Source organism: Piliocolobus tephrosceles, chromosome 11 (genome assembly GCF_002776525.5).
Source record: "Piliocolobus tephrosceles isolate RC106 chromosome 11, ASM277652v3, whole genome shotgun sequence".
NCBI classification, from domain to species: domain Eukaryota; kingdom Metazoa; phylum Chordata; class Mammalia; order Primates; family Cercopithecidae; genus Piliocolobus; species Piliocolobus tephrosceles.
Genome location: NC_045444.1, coordinates 75,887,184 through 75,907,040, shown reverse-complemented (window position 1 = coordinate 75,907,040; position 19,857 = coordinate 75,887,184). Strand labels below are relative to the sequence as shown.

Sequence of the window (19,857 nt, the reverse complement as noted above, 5' to 3'; positions counted from 1 at the left end):
AGCTGTGTGTGCTCACGTATGTCATGTAATCACTTTGGGCTTCTACTTTCTCATCTGTAAAATTAGTTGGCTCACCTCAAGATTATTTTTAGCCACTATAAATCCATGAACATTGGCTTGCCCGAAATGCTTCACTCCAAGAACAAGTCTAGTCATTTAAATATCTTAGTATCATTATTGGTATCTTAATTTGCCTGGTAACTTTGGTTAAGTTAGTGATCAACATTTGGGTTCCCCAAATGTGTTATTTCCTTTGCATTAATTAGGTACTGTAAAGAGTGTGAAACAAAAATAAAAACTTGGGATCCAATTCACTATGCTAAAAGGAAAAAATTAAGCTGAAAGCTGAGTCATCCAAGAAACTGCCCTTCCTTTGTTCCTAAGCAGACAGCTACAGATAAAACGTTAAACATCTCCACAGGTAGCTACTCTATGTTTACCTTATCTTATGTAAAATGTGAATTTACTGAGTGTCAGACAATACACTGACTATTCCTTTACCTGTTCCTTTTCTTTTGCAACATGTGGATTCAATAATATGACCATATCCTCCCTCCTTCCCCTCCAGCCTACCTTTCCGCATTAAATATTGAAGCTCTCAAAATCATCTTTGGAAAAGGCACACAGACCTGTCTCCCGGGTATGTCCTTAATTTTGACAAAATAAACTTCTAAATTTATTGAGACCTATCTCAGATGTTTTTTGGTTTACAAGAGTTAAACCTATGTTTGGTTTTCAGTGTAGACCCAAGCCCAAGTTTATTTAGTGGCTTCTGCTCCCTCCTGCCCTAAAACACACACACACACACACACACACACGCACACCAAAAAATGCTGGAGGAAGCTTGCAAACATAAGAACATAAGATGAAAATAAAACAGGTAAGAATTTGGAGAGGAAAAAATGGCTCTATTTACACTTTTAGTTGAGAAATGCGGGCTGTGCTGGGTTGGGCGGCAATTCCTACAACCTGAGCCACAAAATCCGGAGAAAATCACAGAGAATCACGTAGCCAATGAAAGTAACAAAAATCCGTTCATCTGAATACAGTTCTAACATTTTTCAGTAGGTTAAATATCTAAAACCTCCCAGGCCTGGCCAGACCGAAGATGGCTACCTTCCCAGCAAAATGTCCATCCAAGAGGGGCCTGCAGGTCTGACTTACGCAGGGCTTTGGGTCAGCCCTGTAGCTATAGCCAAGGCTGGGATCCTAAGCAACATACTTGGGTCTAAAGAGCACTTTAGAACTCGAACCTTAAGAGTCCTTCTCCCAGGCCAAGGGCTCTGGCAACCCAGCCTAAAGAGGCAAATGGGTAACTTGGGGTCAGGCTTTCCTTTTCCTTCGGATCTCCTTGCCTCGCCCTTAATTTCGGGTAAGCCTCCCAGGCCGCAGCGGGCGTTACCTCCATTCTGGGAGCCAGCGTTTCCCTGTCGCCGCTCCCAGCTCCAGCATTTGGTCCGCGAGTGGTGCTGGGGCTGTTGCAAGGATTTGTGGATGGGAGGACAGCGGGAGACTGCCGGGCTTCTGCGTGGTTGCTGGGCTTCCCTTAGCCTGATGAACCAGGATTGGTTAGTGGGGCGACGCTAGACCCTCACCTGAAGCCCACTTCTGTTCTGCAAAAAGCCGATTCACGCCAGTCTGCTACTCCAGTCACCGTTAGGAAAAAGTTGCTGGCCAGGTGCAGTGGGTAATACCAACACTTTGGGAGGCTGAGGCGGGTCAATCGCTTGAGGTCAGGACCTCCAGACCAGCCTGGCTAACATGATGAAATCCTGCCTCTACTAAAAATACAAAATTTAGCTGGACCTGGAGGCAGATGCCTGTAATCCCAGCTACTTGGGGGAGGCTGAGGCAGGAGAATCGTCTGAACCTGGGAGGCGCCCCACTGCACTCTAGCTTGGGCGACAAACCGAGACTTGTCTCAAAAAAAGTTGCAACCTGAAGTTGATTTACTTCAGCATTCGTTAAAGTGGTGTCAGGGAGTGTTTTATACTCTGTTAACTACCTAAGCTTAGTTGACCAAATAACTCTTTAGGGCCCACTTCTCATGGCAGGCAGTATAATGGTAATTAAGAACAGGAGCTCTGGCATTAGAATCGCAACAGTAACCACAAGTTTAAATTCATTGTGAACATTAAATGAGATCATCCAAGGTAAGTGCTTAGCCTGTCTAGCAAATAAGTGGTAAATACCTACTGCCATTCCTACCAACCTTTGACACAACTCATAACTGGTAAGAAAAAATGAGTTTCTTCATCTACAATAGTTGTAGGACCAATACAGGCTATATTGGCTAAAAAATGTCTACAGTTTTACTTAGCGTGAGTGCAAATGATGCAAATTTCATCTTTGATAGCTTCTGTGAGCCTCTCTTCCCTCAGTTTACCCAGTTAATTTAAAAGAATTACTCCCAGAAAGCTCTCCCAGAGCAGGGCCCCACATTTATAAAAGGGGTAATGGAGAGTCAGGGGAAGCATTATTTTGGTTCATGCAAAACAGGATGATGTTGGCAGATAAAAGGCAGAATCCAGGTTTCACAATTTGTACTTAACACAAGGATCTTGGGAATTTCAAGATGATCTTTGAGAGTTATGGGAGATGGTGTGAGTGTGGAGATACCGTATCCAGTATAATATATCTTACTTTACGCAACAAATATGCTCATTAAAAATCATGTTTCAACTTTTTGTAAAGGTATTTTGGTGCAGTGTGGGACCTGGTTTTTGAAGGGGCATATGTACAGTAATTTTCACCTAATGGCCCGGGGCGGTGGCTCATACCTGTAATCCCAGCACTTTGGGAGGCCGAGGTGGATGGATCACCTAAGGTCAGGAGTTCGAGACCAGCCTGGCCAACATGGTGAAACCCCATCTCTACTAAAAATACAAAAATTAGCCAGGTGTGGGTTGGGCAGCCGTAATCCCAGTTACTTGGGAGGCTGAGGCAGGATAATCGCTTGAACCTGGGAGGTGGAGGTTGCAGTGAACCAAGATCGTGCCACTGCACTCCAGCCTGGGTGACAAGAGCGGGAGTCTCCAAAAAAAAAAAAAAAAAAAAAAAAAAAAAAAAATTCACCTGTTTTCTGTTAAAAATCTAGTTCTTCCCATGTTCTCTGATAAAAGTTGACCCCCAAATCCAATAATTACCATATAATGAAGAGATAGCAACATCTAATCTGTTACCCCCTAAATTGAGGTTAATGGAAGAATTTCTGGTTTGTTTTCTTCTTCCTCTGAATTTCATTTTCTCATTTTCTCCCACTGTCTCTCTCCATCACACTTTAAAAAATATTGACACTGTCAGATATGCTAGTATGTGTGATGTTTGATTTCTCCCTGCAGAGAGGACCTAGTAAATAACCACCCAACAGTACTACCTATTTTCCAATTTTGAGCCTACAACTCATAATTATGACGACGGCTGGTTCTTGAGAATAAAATGAATAGTCTATATTAGTTTTTTATATTTATTTACATTATCTACAATACATGGAACTTTTTACAATATACAAACAAGTCAGTGAATCCTCATTTAAAAAATAACCATATGACACATAATACGAAGATAATTTAAAACTGGACTCATGCTGTTTTATGACAGAACCAATTTCAATGGTAACTAATCTTCTTAAACATTATTTAATCATGTAGTTTCTGGAAGATAGGTTAAATGATGAAAAAATGGGCGACCATGAACACACCCTTTAATTTCATTTCCAAATTGGTGCTTCATTCTGTAGATAATGTCTTGGATGTCCTCTTTTGATAAGTACATGGGTAACTGTCTGGATAGACGCACTGCTTCTCCCTGTCCAAAGGGAAAGTCACACATTTTACCATGATATACCCTGAAGCAGAAAACATGTTATCCTGGCAAAAAGGAAAACAGAATATTGATTATTTTCATCTTATTATGAATTCACTCAACAAATATTTGTTAAGTATCAATTACATTGTCAGCTCTAGGGATGTCGTGGCAAACCAAAAACCAAGACCCTTGCTCTTGTGCAATTTACATTTTAGTGCAGAGAAATAGAAAACAGACAAAAGACAGAACATTTTAGTCAATAAATAATGCACAAAATTAAACTGGGCCACATAACAGAGTGATTGTAGAGCTGGAAAAAGATTACTTGAGGAGATAGCTTTAAGCTTGAATTTAAACAAGGAACGAGGCTGGGTGCGGTGGCTTAGACCTGTAATCTCAACACTTTGGGAGACGAAGGCAGGAGAACTGCTTGCGGCCAGGAGTTCGAGACCAGCCTGGGCAACACTGAGACCCAGTCTCTACGAAAAAAAAAAGCTGGGCATGGTGGGGCATGCTTGTAGTCCCAACTACATGGGAGGCTGAGGCAGGAGGATCACTTGAGCCTGAAGGTCAAGACTGCAGTGAGCTGTGATCATGCCACTGCACTCCAGCTTTTGAGCAAGACCTTGTCGCAAATAAACAAAAATAAATAAGAAACCTTAATGGAAAGATCATGGGGAAAGAAAAACATCTCAGGCAGACAGAAGAGAAACAATGTTCAATGTGGGTGCAACATAGTTGTTCAAGAGAGAGGAACAGGAAAAGGAAATTAGGCACCCTCTAGGATAGGGTGAGGAATTGGTGTTTTGATTTACACTTGGACAAATTCTACTAAGCATTGTTGAGTCACAAAACTGTCCTGGCTGGATTCAATACAAATGTTTACTCTTACGAGCCCTCAATGACACCTGGAAATCTTATTCCTGTTTATTTAACCTTCTCTTATAGTACCTACAGCTCTTATTTTCAGATCTTTATTACTGTACTAAAATTACCAACGCCTTCCCACAACCCCTCCACTCTCAGCAGGTAACTTCTACTCTTTCACCACATGTATCAACATAACTTCTCTCAAGTTCACCTAAAATTTCATAGGTTCTAATGATTAAGAAAAAATTTTTTTAAAGTTTACATAAAAATTATGGACATTTTAATGTTTATAACCTTCCTTAATCCTTTTTTTTTTTTTTTAAACCACTGTTACATTTCTCTTTTGTGGTGAATACTGTCACAAAAATGAAAATTTCCACTTATTCAAAGATTCGTATCTTTCACTTCCCTTCCCTTCTACTGCTCTTGATGAGATCAGGACTTAGAATTATATTACAATACTTTTTAGACAAGTATGTGATATAAAGGTAGAATTATTTTAAATCCCTTCTAAGAGGATTATTTATGAAACGTTTTTTAAAACAGAACTTCACTGCAGAATATCTCATTTATAAGGTCTTTCCTCAATACGTACCCAAGAAAATGTTATGGTAAGAATCCATGATAGAGTTTATCACAGTCTATGATGTGAAACTTTTAATGGAGTGTTCTTTTTTATAATAGTGTTCTCCTTGCAATTACATAATAAAACTTACAGAAAATATTCTACTATTTGGAAATAATTTACTATTTTAAGAAACAAGTATCTTAAAGTCTGGCCAATCTATAATACCTCTCTATATAGAATCAGCAGCAGTACCCAAGCTTTTTGGCACCAGGGACCGGTTTCATGGAAGACAGTTTTTCCACAGTTGGCGGGTGGGGATGGTTTCAGGAAATTATTCCACAAGAAGTGCACAACCTAGATCCCTCGCATGCACAGTTCACAATAGGGTTTGTGCTTCCATGAGAATCTAATGCTGCCACTGATCTGACAGAAGGTGGACCTCAGGTGGTGATGCCTGCTGGCAGGCTGCTCACCTCCTGCTGTGTGGCCTGGTTCCTAACTGGCTTGGCCCAGGAGTTGGGACCCCTGTATACACTAACATATATATAAAATAATGCATACCTCTAAATAACTTATCACTTTGCGAGGTCTACATTCATAAACTTCCTTTGCATTTTTGTTTAATATAGCATTAAGAATTTCTTTTAAATCTGCTACTCCATAGAATGGGAGACAACTAGCCATTCCTTCTATTTCCAAGTAATTTTCAGTAATTGAAACTCCTGAAAGAAAACACACACACACACACACACAGTTAAGTTTATATTCCAGAACATGTCCATTAAAAACAAAAATTGCTGCTAAAACATTTAGTGAACCCTCATTAGAATTTAATATAGTCAGACAAAGTTTTGTTCCTTAGTTGGAGAACAAATAGTAATTTCCCATAGGATCTCACATTAAGTCATAAGTGCTCATTGACACCACATGTGCTTTACATAATTTAATTTAATCCCAGTTATTGCTGTTCTGTTCCTTACATTTGTTTAGATCATTTCTTGCTTTGGAGAGAAAATGGAGTCCCATGATATTTATGAAAATAAAACTGGTTTAAGTGTTTTAACAACTGCTGCTCTTCAAATTCTACCCTACCATTTTAATATCTAAATGCCTGAATTATTTCTGTGATTTTAAGTTACAAATTATAAAAACAGTCACACAGTAATTTATGGAGATATTATTAATTAGAAGAAAATACTGTTTGTTCAAAATATTTTAATAGGACAAATAAAACTGACATGTTAAATGTTACTTAAATTACTCTTAGTAATTAAAACAAAACTAAATGGCTGGGCACAGTGGCTCACACCTGCAATCCTAGCACTTTGGGAGGCCGAGGCAGGCAGGTCACAACATTAGGAGTTTGAAACCAGCCTGGCCAACATGGTAAGACCCCTGTATCTACCAAAAATACACACAAAAAATTAGACGGGTGTGGTGGTACGTGCCTGTGGTCCCAGCTACTACGGAAGCTGAAATGGGAGGATCACTTGATCCTGGGAGGCAGAGGTTGCAGTCAGCTGAGATCGTGCCACTGCACTCCAGCCTGGGTGAGAGAGTGAGAATCCATCTCAAAAAATAAAATAAAACTAAAAACTAGCTACAGGATTGGGTAACTGGGTACATAATCCATAACAGCACATATTTCAAGGCATCAGATTTGGCTTTAGAATGCATGTTTTTGGAAAATAGCAGATATTTGTCTTCTTTGGCTGTATCTGTGTAACAGTGTTCTTTCATGAAGTCCACATAATGCTACCTGGAATTAAAAGAAAAGAGACAGTCCAATCTTGGATAAGTAGTAGCTATCAATGGATTAATTTTTAAAAAGAGATGTGATATAACTTGAAGAGTTTCAGATCCTGAGACTTCAGTAATCCAATCCCTTACCTGTTCCCAATTACAGACTAGATCCTTGACCTGGCTGGCAGATGCAGTGCTGGTAGACTATAGAGACGGTATCCTAAACATTCTTCCCAGAGAATAACTGGAGAATAATATATAATATTATATTATCAAGCATTAAGGGATGAGATACAGAGATCAATGAAGTGAGATGCTATGGTTTAGATGTGTGTCCCCTCCAAATTTCATGTCGAAATGTGACCTCTACTGTTAAAGGTGGGCCTAGTGGGAGGTGCATTGGGTCATGGGGCAGATCCATCATGAATGGCTTGGTGCCATCCCCATGGTAATAAGTGAGGTCTCTGTGGTAGTTCACACAAGAGTTGGTTGTTTAAAAGAGCCTGGCATCTCTCTCTTGCTCCCTCTTTTGCCATGTGACATGCTGGCTCCTTGTTGCCTTCTGCCATGATTGTAAGCTTCCTGAGACCCTTACCAGAAGCAGACGCTAGCACTATGCTTCATGTACAGCTTGCAGAACTATGAGCCAAATAAACCTCATTTCTTTATACATTACCTAGTCTCAGGTATTCTTTTATAGCAACACAAATGAACTAACACAGAAAATTAGTACTGACGAGTGGGGCACTGCTATAAAGATAACTGAAGATGTAGAAGTGGTTTTGGAGCTGGGTAAGAGCAGAGGTTGGAAGAGTTTGAAAGCTCAGAAGATGACAGGAAGATGAGGGAAAGTTTGGAACTTCTTAGAAACTGGTTAAATGGTTGTGACTAAAATGCTGACAGAAATATGGACAGTGAAAGGCTGACAAAGTCTCAGATGATATTGAGGAATTTATTGGAAACTGGAGTAAAGGTCACCCTTTTTATGTCCCCGCAAGGATTCTGGCTGCACTGTGTCCATGCCCTAGGGCAAGCTTGTCTAACCTGTGGTCTGTGGGCCACATGTGGCCCAGAACAGCTTTGAATGCGGCCCAACACAAATTTGTAAATTTTCTTAAAACATGGAGACATTTTTGCAATTTTTTTTTTTTAAAGCTCATGCGCTATTGTTAGTGTTAGTATATTTTATGTGTGGCCCAAGACAGTTCTTCCAATGTGTCCCAAGGAAGCCAAAAGATTGGACACCTTTGCCCTTAGGATCTGTGGAAGTTTGAATTTAAGAGTGATAACCCAGGTCATCACTTTTTCATTTCACTATCTAGTGAAAGAAGTTTCTAAGCAGCAAATCGTTCAAGAAGTGGCATGGCTATCATCAGATATGGGAGCAAAGAAATGACTTAAACTTGGAACTTATATGTAAAAAGAAAGCAGATGCTGGCACTATGCTTCATGTAGAGCTTGCAGAACTATGAGCCAAATAAACTTCTTTTCTTTATAAAGAAGGCTTGTGGTCATTTCTTTTAGTCTCAGGTCTACCTGAGTCTTACACAGTCTCAGGTATTCCTTTATAGAAACACAGACTAACAGTGGAAATGAAATGAGTTTGAGCAACAGCGGAAACGTAAATGGAACTCAAAACTGTGTGTGGTAGGCAAAAAGTAGTAGCAGAATATTCTAGTTCACATCTCTTTTAACTATTTATATAGATATGAAAATTGCCAAAAATATCAGTCTAAGTGATTTTTTTCACTATTGGTAGTTTTAAATCTTTTACAGTATGATTAGAATGAAAAGTCTAATACTAATTACATTTGCCCTGGAAAATTATACACATTTCACAGAATTCCTAGTGGAAATGGGTAAAAGGTACTTGGCAACAAATAAGGAAATTGAGCAATATTTTAACTTCTGGGTTTGTAAAATTCAGATACGGAAAAGTTAGAGACATTGGAACTATGTAACAATAACCCTTGAAAAGTTTCCATAAAATACTGTGAAATGCTTACCAATTTTCAGGGAAAATACATCAAATGAGTAAGTGGTTTGACAAGTTTTCACTTCCTAAAATATGGAATTCTTATTGATGCAGGACAGAAAGCTATTCCCATTAGCATGCAAAGTTCTTAGAGTCACATTGAGAATCTTGTCTCTCAAAGCCAGATGTATTCCTTCCCTTTCAAATGCTTTTATCCTTATCCAAAGATGTACTGTGACTACAGGCAAACTGTTGATTCAAAGTTAGTAAAATGCAACAATACTCTCACAAGACAGAACTGTTAAGAAAATACAACCTAATTTAAAAAAATGAAAAAACCAAGAAATGAAAGAAAACATAATTATCTTTAACTTGCTCTGATACTGACAAGGGAAATAATGCTTATGATTATCTAAGTAAAGTTAATTCTGATCAAATCAAGTCAGTTTGCAGGTGACTTAATCATTTCTGCATCTTTGACGCTATGGAAAGTATTAGGCATTCAATAAGATTTTAAAAATACTACCTACAAGCTAAGAGCTGAAAGCATCTGTCAGATATAAACTTACTGGGTAACTCAAAAAAAAAAAAAAAAAAAAAAAAAAAAAACATGCTCTTGGAATTGAGTGGGAGGTAAGAAAGGACAGTTATCCTTAAAACAACAACCTGCTGTTTAATATCTTTCTTTCTTTTCTTTTTTTTTTTTTAGATGGAGTCTCACTCTGTTGCGCAGTGGGGAGTGCAGTGGCGCGATCTTGGCTCACTGTCACCTCTGCCTCCTCGGTTCAAGCGATTCTCCCGCCTCAGCCTCCCAAGTAGCTGGGATCATAGGCACCCGCTATCATGCCCGACTAATTTTTGTATTTTGTAGTAGAGACAGGGTTTCGCCATGTTGGCCAGGCTGGTCTTGAACCCCTGACCTCAGGTGATCCACCCGCCTCAGCCTCCCAAAGTGCTAGGATTACAGGCATGAGCCGCCACGCCCGGCCTGTTTAATATCTTTCATGAAAAAACCGGTACCTGCCACCAACACCACATAGTTAATTAGAAAAACATTAAGTTGAGAATAAAACACATACACCCCCACCCATCCCTTGCTTCAAGTAAATTCACTTCACATAAATGTTAAGATGCCAGGGACCCTGAGGAAGAAATAGTTCTAGGAAGACTGAAAGAGATGACTGCAAGCCTGTGAAAGGGGGCTGAAGGATGGTAAGAAAAGAGAATATGTGAGCATCTCCCATTGCCATGTACCATGCTCACTGATTTGTTACCTTGGATAATGCTCACAAATACTTCATGGAGTAAATATCTAAATTTTGACAGGAAGGCAATATGATAAATGAGTTAAGACCTAGGCTTTAAAGGCAGATTGCCTAGGTTCAAATTCTGGTTTTACCAATAACTGTGTCCCCTTGAGCAAACTTAACTTCTGTGCCTCAATTTTTCCATCTGATATAAACTTACTGGGTAGCTCAAAAACAAACAAACAAAAAAAAAAAAACATGCTCTTGGAATTGAGTGGGAGGTAAGAAAGGACAGTTATCCTTTCTACATAATAATTATTAGTTGTTATGAATGAAGACACAGTTAGGCCAGGTGACTTTCCCCAAAACACATTCTTTTTAAATGGCAGTGCTGGGATTTGGACTAATAGAATTGAGGTAGGAGGTAAGAAGCTTAGGTTAGGTATCCTTAAAAATCACAAAAATCAAGTAAAATTAGTTTATGTTTGGGACACCAAAGTATTTTCTGTATATACCCAGCTCTATGCTTTTGTACATTGTTTTTACTTATTTTCGTATCTCAGTAAAGCATTCCTTTAAAAATCTTCAAATGTTGTTTTGGGTGAATTCTGTTTTTCTATATTTTGAGTGTGACAAGTTTGGAGGCAGGAAGGGAGACAGTGGAGTCCTTCCTCACGGTTCCACTGTACCCCTTTGATATCAGATGAAGAAAAATTAACAGAAGGTAGGGCAGAAGGCAGTTGAGTATGGAAACTATAACAGAACAGAGAAGGTGCCAGCCAGGAAAACTGAAGCCTCTAGCCAGATGGATTTTCTTTTCTTTTTTTTTAAATCCACCCAATGGATTTCCATACTGAGCAAAGAGGGTTATCAATCTTTTAGCAAAGCCACGGAACTGAATAATCCATACTCCAGATAGCACAACTGCTGATGTTGCACGTCTAACTGGCAAAACAAGCAAGTGCTTTTTAAAAAGCAAAGATGTCCACTTTTGTTAGGCAATTACAATGCCCTACATGTTTCTGTTTCATTATCTAAAGGAGTATTTTAATAATTTAAACAAAGCAGGCAGTTTGAATATTTTGTCAAAGGATAACAAAAATTACAATAAAACTATCTGATTAGTTATGCAAATGCAAATGCAAAGCATCGGACTAAAAGAGATGCCAAACTGGCTTGTTTCAGGCAGAGGTGATGTGTTGAAATAAATGTTTTAACATAGCTGACATTGGTGAGACAAAAATATACCACCATATCTGTAAATCATGAAACCCAAATGTAACTCTTGGAACAAGACTAATTTTTCCACATCAGAAAATATTAAACCACACTATCATACCTGGTATCAATTTTATCTTGAAACCATTCGCTGTAAGACGAGGATCAGACAGGTAAGTTGATCCACTGTATCTTTGGTCATCTGCTGTCATTTTACATAAAACGTCTAAATAATGAGATCCATTAAAAAGACTGAAAAAGAAATTATGGCCCTTTAACTTATTAAAAACACAAAATAAGAGGGTTTATGGGAAAAAGTTAATCCTAGGGCCCTTTGACAAGTGTTATCATCATTAACCAAAATACAAAGGTATAAGTAACTCTATGAAAAACCACTGTTTTACATTTCTGTTAATATTTTATAAAATACTGCACACAGTACACAGAAAGAAGGAACAGAAAGAAGACAGTCTGTCTTCTACAATGTTACAAATTGAATGTGGAAATTTAAAAATGGTGTTCTCTAAATATAATACAAATGAAAACTTTATAAATAATTTCATTCTATTCCTTCAAAACAAACACAATTTAATACACTGTCAAGTTAGGTGGTCCATCCTTGCCAAATTTTCAATTGCTATTCAAAGTTTCTTCTTTAACAAAAAGATAAACATGTATCTCTTTCTTCTAGGAACTAATAAATTAATCAATTTAGAGTTTGGGAGAGCTTTCTTCAGTCTACTGCAGGTCTGGCATGTTTCCCAGAGGTGGTATATGAAATGATTCTAAGTGGTGTAAAAATTTGAGGAAGCCAAAGGTTATCCGGGGTACAAATCAACCGCACATATTGGTTTTAGGCTTGGTCAGGATGTGTTAGTCACTGCAAAAAGGTGTCTGTTGGGGTTGATATGAATAGTTACCATTTTGCCACTCCTTCAATGAATATTTGAGTGCCCACCCTGTGGCAGATACTGTCCTAGGTATGCAAGGCACTGTTCTGTACTCCACTACACTGATATCTTTGCTTATCAGCTCTGAATGGTTGAAGACTCCAATGGCTGTGACAGCTGATATAATAGAGAAGAGCTTTGGCTATATATCACATGTACTCTGCTTCATCTAACCAATATCCTAAAAATCGATCTGAGAGACAGTAGGGATGGTGGTGGTGGTGATGATTATGATACTGTATAGCAATTAATGGTGCAGACTCCATAGTTAAACTGTCTAGACTGTAATCTTGGACATACGGCTTATTTACTGTCTATGTGAGCCTAGGTAAGTTATTTAACTACTACATTTCAGTTTCCTCAGCTATAAAATGTGGATATTATCTACCTCATAAAGTTGATGTGAAGATCATGAAAAAACTTTGCCAAGTTCCTATCATAGAGTAAATGTTCAATAAATATTAGCCATCATTAAGGTTATCATTATTAAGCCCTTACTTTATACTTTATAGATAGCTAAATTATTCCATTCAGAGGTAAGTTACACAAATAGCATTAGAACTCTGGCAAGAAAACTAAGCTCAACCTACAATTACCCTGTCCACATTGTTGCATTGTGGGATAAATTAGTCCATGACTCAGTTATGAAAAACTTACATCATTAACTGTGATGGGATGCCATATTCCAAAAGAAGGAAGAAAAACTATTTTGAATTAATCTTTATTCCTGTTTATGCTCAATTAAGAAAGATATTTTTTGAGGCCAATATGGTCCCAAAATAATAGTTTTTAATGTATTTGTTTTTTGAAGAACAGAACATCACATAGAAAAATATTTTTCTTTTTTCTTTTTTTTTGTGAGACGGAGTCTTGCTCTGCCGCCCAGGCTGGAGTGCAGTGGCCGGATCTCAGCTCACTGCAAGCTCCTCCTCCCGTGTTCACGCCATTCTCCTGTCTCAGCCTCCCGAGTAGCTGGGACTACAGGCGCCCGCCTCGTCGCCCGGCTAGTTTTTTGTATTTTTTAGTAGAGACGAGGTTTCACCGTATTAGCCAGGATGGTCTGGATCTCCTGACCTCGTGATCCGCCTGTCTCGGCCTCCCAAAGTGCTGGGATTACAGGCTTGAGCCACCGCGCCCGGCCAGAAAAATATTTTTAAAAACCTGTAATTTGAAAAAGCGCAAAAATATTTTTGAAATTTAAATGAAGTTTACAAATGCCATTCAGAAAAGCAGTCAAGTCTAAAAATTCAGATGTACCCTAGCTCTTTTTTAGGGAAGAGAAAAGCACCATCAGGTGTTTAAACTGTTTGAATGTAGCCTAAGGTACTATTTTCTAATTGTTCCTCTGACAGTTTCCTAAGCCAATCTCAAGAGAATACCATGAAAGATACTGGATTTTGGTTAACGTGGTTGCTGTTTCCTTATTTAAAAAGGAAGACTTAACAGATGTTTTTCTGTATTCTGTCCCTGTTTTTTTCTCCTCCAATGATGGCAGTGTCTTTAACAAGAGTTTCAACACATTTTATAAATGATTTCTGCTTTATTCTTGGAAGTTCTGAAACAGTTATCTAATGATGTGTCCTAGGGAACAAATTATATCTTTTTAAACTTCAGGTTTTTATTATTTTTGTCATGATTCTGTTCCACCCGTGTCTGACAGAAAAAGAAATATTAAGTTAAAAAAGGGAAATGTTAATAGGTTAGTCGTTATTTATTTTTTAATCTTTAAATTTATTTTTGTCTCCCCAGGCTTTGTCATCCAAGGTTATTTATTTTTACAGAAAGCAATGTAATCATATAAACCAGGAAAAGGAAATACCCTATATTACAACCAATATAAAATTATTTCAGGCAAAAATCATCAATGAATGGCACCATTACATGGAAAGGTTGATGAGAAACTTTCCAGTGAAAGACAGGCTGTCATTAGCTGAACCTAGTGATAGTGCCTTTTAATGTGATGAAATATGAAGCACACAGACAACCTATTAAGTAGATTCATCAGAAAGTAGAATCTAAATCTATGCAGCCCTCCTGAGCTAAACCCCAATTAAACATGGGGGAGAGAAGCTGAACACCATAAGAAAGCAAATACAGACAACAGAACATTCCACTGAACAAATGACTCAGTATCTACAATAATAGAATGATTTTTAAGATATATAAACAAGATAACCAAATGCAGTATGTGGATCTTGTTTAGATACAAATTAAATATAAATTTTTTTAAAAACTGGAAAAAAGGTATTTTGAGATAATGAGGAATTATTATTATTTAAGGTATGAAAAAGGTATTATGGTTAGGTGAGAAAACAGCCATTTTTTGAGAGAGATATATTGAAAGATGTAGGAAGGGGAATTGTTCTAAACTACTTTGGCAAAGGAACGAAAATGTATGTTTATATACTGTATAGAAAGGTAAAGCAAATGTGGCAAAGTCTTGGATAATTACTGATAAAGGTATGCATTGTATATTTATATTTTATTATGTGTTTGAAAATGTTAAAACAATGAGTACATAATGGAATAAAGTCATGGCAATCTAACTTCAAAATTACCCTAGAGAAGTCACTAATGTACAAGAGAAATGAGCTTAATATTTATTAAATGTAGAAGTGAACTATCCAGAGTATTCTAATATTATTTATAAACAATTCCATTAAAGATTAGAAATCAAATATATATATATATATTTTTTTTTTAATTTTTATTTTAATTAAAAAAAATTTTTTTTTTTTTTGAGACAGACTCTTGCTCTGTCACCCAGGCTGGAGTATAATGGCACAGCCTCAGCTCACTGCAACCTCCACTTCCCAGGTTCAACGATTCTCCTGCCTCAGCCTGCCAAGTAGCTGGGACTACAGGTGCATGCCAACATACCTGGCTAATTCTTGTATTTTTAGTAGAGACAGGGTTTCACCATGTTGGCCAGGCTGGTCTTGAACTCCTGACCTCGTGATCCACCCACCTCGGCCTCCCAAAGTGCTGGGATTACAGGCGTGAGCCACCGTGCCCAGCCTAGAAATCACATTTTTAAAAGATTAAAATAAATAAATAAATACCACTAATCCTTACTAGGAACCATTCTCAACCTTCTACCTTCAATTTCTAATCTAGTATGAACTATTATAATAAATATTTTTACATTTAAAAAAGATTGTATCATCATACCTCTCTGTTAACATAATTGGCTTTTCCAGTGGCTCTGCAGGAAGTTTATGATTCTCAAGAAGTCTTTTAAATAGCAGGGCTTCTTCTACTCTGTATGGATTTAATAACATTACCTCTGTTTTGGATGTCATTAGCCATGCATCAGGAAATCTGAGATTGTGGATCAAGCAAGGTTCATCCTTCTCTTCTAAGTCAACTTTCTTTTGTTTCTCAAAATTTATTTTTAAGTTTTTCATAGAAAAGGGGATCTGTACCATTTTAATATTTTGACTCCTTTTTTCAATTTGGGACTGAAGGAGTTCATCAAGTTTTGGTTGATTAGATAATAAGGTTTTCAACTTGTGCTTCTGGGCCAAATTCCATGCACTGGTGGGTTTTATCTTTTTTCTGCCATCTTTTAATGATATTTGTGACTCCTGTTCAATGGCTCTCTTCATTTGACTATTGTATCGTTCCAAGTCTTTAGTAGCCTTCTCTTCATATCTAAGAACAGAAATAAAATAGAATTAATGAGATCATAATCAGAAATATATTAACCATCTTAATTTTATAAAACTAAAGAACTGGTATTCCAGGTATAATAATGACAAAGGAACATGTATTAGACTAACTCCTCAATATAACTATGATAAACACTGAACAAAATATAAAAATCAGTTATTGGCCAGGCATGGTGATGGTTCATGCCTGTAATCACAGCACTTTGGGAGGCCGAGGCGGGCAGATCACCTGACATCAGGAGTTTAAGACTAGCCTGGCCAAAATGGCGAAACGTTGTCTCTACTAAAAACACAAATGTCAGCCAGGCATGTTGATGTGCACCTGTAGTCCCAGCTACTGGGAAGGCTGAGGCATGAGAATTGTTTGAACCCAGGAGGCAGAAGTTGCAATGAACCGAGATCGCGCCACTGCACTCCAACCTGTGCGACAGAGCAAGACTGTCTCAAAAAAAAAAAACAACAAAAAGAAAAAAAGAAAACAACAACAAGTACACAAACAAACAAACAACTCTCAATTATCTAAAGTAGGCACTGAAGAACAGCTAAAAGCAGGAAGAAATTAGAATGGATTCACTCCTTGGGGAGTGAAAAAAGAGACAAGAGTCCCGCATTTATAGGACTTCTAACCAGAGGGCAGTCCTCAGTGTTAAGGGGGACTAGGGTGGTCAAAACTCAATCAGAAAGTTGCACTCTTATTAGCCTGAGTCACCAGGACACAGAGCTATCTGCTTCCAGAACAACTGAAAATTGAGAAAGGAAATCCCAGAAAATTCCATGTGTGGGAACCCAAAGAAAAACAACCATCAGAAGGCTAAATGAGCTGAACAGAGATTACAGCTGCTGCCCATTGCAGGGGAAACGTTTGGAATCTGAATTCCACAGTTTCATGGCCTGGTAAACACTTTGGGCTTTCAATTAAAACTGGAAGAGGGCCACATCTTAGGATAAAAAACCTATGTCCTAAACTAAGGAAGTTGCCCTGGGACCAAGAACAAAATTGAAACAGTTTCTCCTTAACAAAGTATAAAACAAAACCTCCATAAGCTCAAGGTGATCTGTTAGTAATTTAAATACCTGGTAGAACAAAAATCAGCACTTTTCAGAAGAGGATAACAGAATCTAGAATTTTAAGCATACCACCCACAATGCCTGCTATACAATCAAAAGTTACCACTCTAACAAATAAAACAAGAAAATGTGAGTCATGGTCAAAAGAAAAAGTGGTCAGTAGAAGCCAACCTCAAGATGACCCAGATGTCAATATTACCAAAAAAACCACTTAAAAACAGATTTAATAAATGTTTAAGGTATTAAAAGATTATCATGAGAGAATAGAAGGGGGAATCTCAACAGATTAGTGGAAATTATACAAAAAAATACAATGGAAATTCTAGACCTAAAAAATACAGTAACAGAAATTAAATATTCACTGGGTAGGCTTAACAGCAGATAGAAAGATGGCAAAAGAAAGAGTCAGTAAAGCTGAAGACAGATCAATAGAAATGATAAAATGTGTTGTTTTCACAGAAAAGTGAAGACAACCGGAAAAGCATTGCAGTGACCTAAGGCAAAACAAACAATCTAATATATATGTCTTGGGAGTCCCAGATAAACAATGGAAAACTGGGAAAGAAAATAAAATGTGAAGAAATTAGGGTTGATAATCAGCAAACTTGGAGAAATACAACTTACAGATGCAAGAAGGTCAGCAAACCTCCCAAGAGAATAAATGCAAAGAAATTCACAGGTAGGTATATTACATTCAACCACTGAAAACCAAAGGTTAAGATAAAATCCTGAAAATAGGAAAAAAAAGTACAAAGAGGAAACAGCAAAAATAATGGATATCATAAAGAGCAATGCAGAGGCAGATGACAGTGAAATCTTTTTTTTTTTTTTTTTTTTTTTTTGAGACAGAGTCTCCCTCTGTCCTCTAGGCTAGAGTGCAGTGGCACGACTTCAGCTCACTGCAACCTCTGCCTTCCAGGTTCTAAGCGATTCTCCTGCCTCAGCCTCCAGAGTAGCTGGGATTAGAGGTGTGCACAACCACCCCCAGCTAATTTTGTATTTTTAGTAGAGAGGGGGTTTCACCATGTTGGCCAGGCTGGTCTCAGACTTCTGACTTCAGGTGATCCACCTGCCTCTGCCTCCCAAAGTGCTGGGATTACAGGCGTGAGCCACTGTGCCTGGTCAACAGTGAAATCTTTTAAGTGGCAAAAGAACCCAGAATCCAGCTGTATCATTTTTAAAAAGTCCTTCAAAAATGAAGATGAAATAGACGTTTTCAGATTAAGAATTAGTTGCCAGTACGTGTGCACAATTAAGGAGAGTGACACCAAATATAAGTGAAATTATACTTACAGGGTTTTTACATTTTTTTAACTCCAAGTAGATTATGATAAGGATGCATAATGTAATCACAAAAGCAAAAACTAATGGAAACTCAATAAAGAAATTAAAATTAGATACTGAAATATATTCTTTTAACCCTAAAGGGCTCCTCTCCCCTCCAAAAAGGAGGAACAAAAGAACAAAATGGAGATAGGACAAACAGAAAACAAACAGGAAAATGGCAGACCTAAACCCAACCATATCAATTATTATATTATATTACATGGATTAAATATTGCAATTCAAAGGCATAGATTATCAAACTGAATTTAAAAAGTAACACCCAACTTTGTCTACAAGCGTTACATTTTAAATATAAAGATGGGGTAGTCTAAAAGACCGGAAAAGATACACCATGCAAATAGTAAGCATAAGAAGCCAGAGTGGCAGGCAACAGTATATACTCCTCCCTCAGTAACTGACAGAACTAGAGACCCTCCTCAAAAAAAAAAAAAAAAAAAAAAAAATCCTCAAAGCTATAGAAGATTTTAGCAATATTATCAACTACTTAATACTTAACATTTTGGAACACTACCATCTAGCAACTGGAGAATCCTGATTCTTTTTAAGTGAACATGGAACATTTGTTGAGATAGAACATACACTGGGCCTTAATTCTCATTACTTTTCAAAAGACTGAAATCTAACTTAGCATTTTCTCTATCCATGAAACACTTAAATTAGAAATAAAATATCCGGAAAAGCCCCAAATATTCGGAAAGTAAACAATTTTACTCATAATAGCCCCAAACTGGAAACAACCCAAATGTCCATCAACTGGAGACTGAATAAACATATTTTGGTATATTTATACAACTGAATATTACTCTTTGATTAAAAAAAAAAAAAAAAGAAGAAGAACTACACTGGCTGAGAGGTGGCATGAGGAACCATTCTGGGATGATGGAGATGTTCTCTATTTTGTCTGGGGTGATGTTTATGTGTGTGTAGACATGTATGAAAATACATCAGATTACACCGTTAACATCTCTGCAATTCACATTAGGTAAATTTTACCCAGCTAAAAAAAAAAAAATTTTTTAAGAAAGCGTTGAGCCACAAGCAATCAGAATTTCTAAGAGAGGATGAATAAAGAAATGGATTAATTCCAGATCTGAAGAGTTCCTTATAAATCTGCTTTAACATCAACATAGAATAAACAATTCCCGAATAACACAAAAGAAAATTTATGTATATAATACTTCATTTAGTAACTGCTAGTGAAATTATAGTCACTACAATAACCACAAAACAGAAAGTATGTGATTAGCTAATTGTTAATATTTTTATTCTCATTTTAGTCATCAATGAAAAGATACATTTGGATAAACTAAACACACCCAAACCATCTAATTTAACTCAATTTCAATGGTATAAGATAATGGATGTTTGAAAAATTATACTTGATAGATTCTAA

At 37.3% G+C, this 19,857-nt stretch overlaps 1 protein-coding gene across 10 annotated transcripts in view; it reads right to left on the bottom strand.

The window, feature by feature from the left end:
* Positions 1–3,439: 3,439 nt before the first annotated feature.
* Positions 3,440–19,857, bottom strand: part of PMS1 (PMS1 homolog 1, mismatch repair system component) — an 89,078-nt gene continuing 72,660 nt past the window's right edge. For 5 of the 10 annotated variants that reach the window (XM_023212417.2, XM_023212420.2, XM_023212419.2 and 2 more), the window contains 4 exons: positions 15,550–16,032; positions 11,550–11,680; positions 5,807–5,967; positions 3,440–3,807 (listed from right to left, as the gene is read on the bottom strand). In XM_023212417.2, the coding sequence (XP_023068185.1) occupies positions 3,643–3,807; positions 5,807–5,967; positions 11,550–11,680; positions 15,550–16,032 (940 nt within the window). In that variant the 3' untranslated portion in view covers positions 3,440–3,642. Of the gene's footprint in view, positions 3,808–5,806; positions 5,968–6,731; positions 7,005–11,549; positions 11,681–15,549; positions 16,033–19,857 lie in introns of those variants that run through there. The other 5 variants (XR_002731666.2, XR_002731665.2, XM_023212421.2 and 2 more) reach the window with 5 other exon arrangements.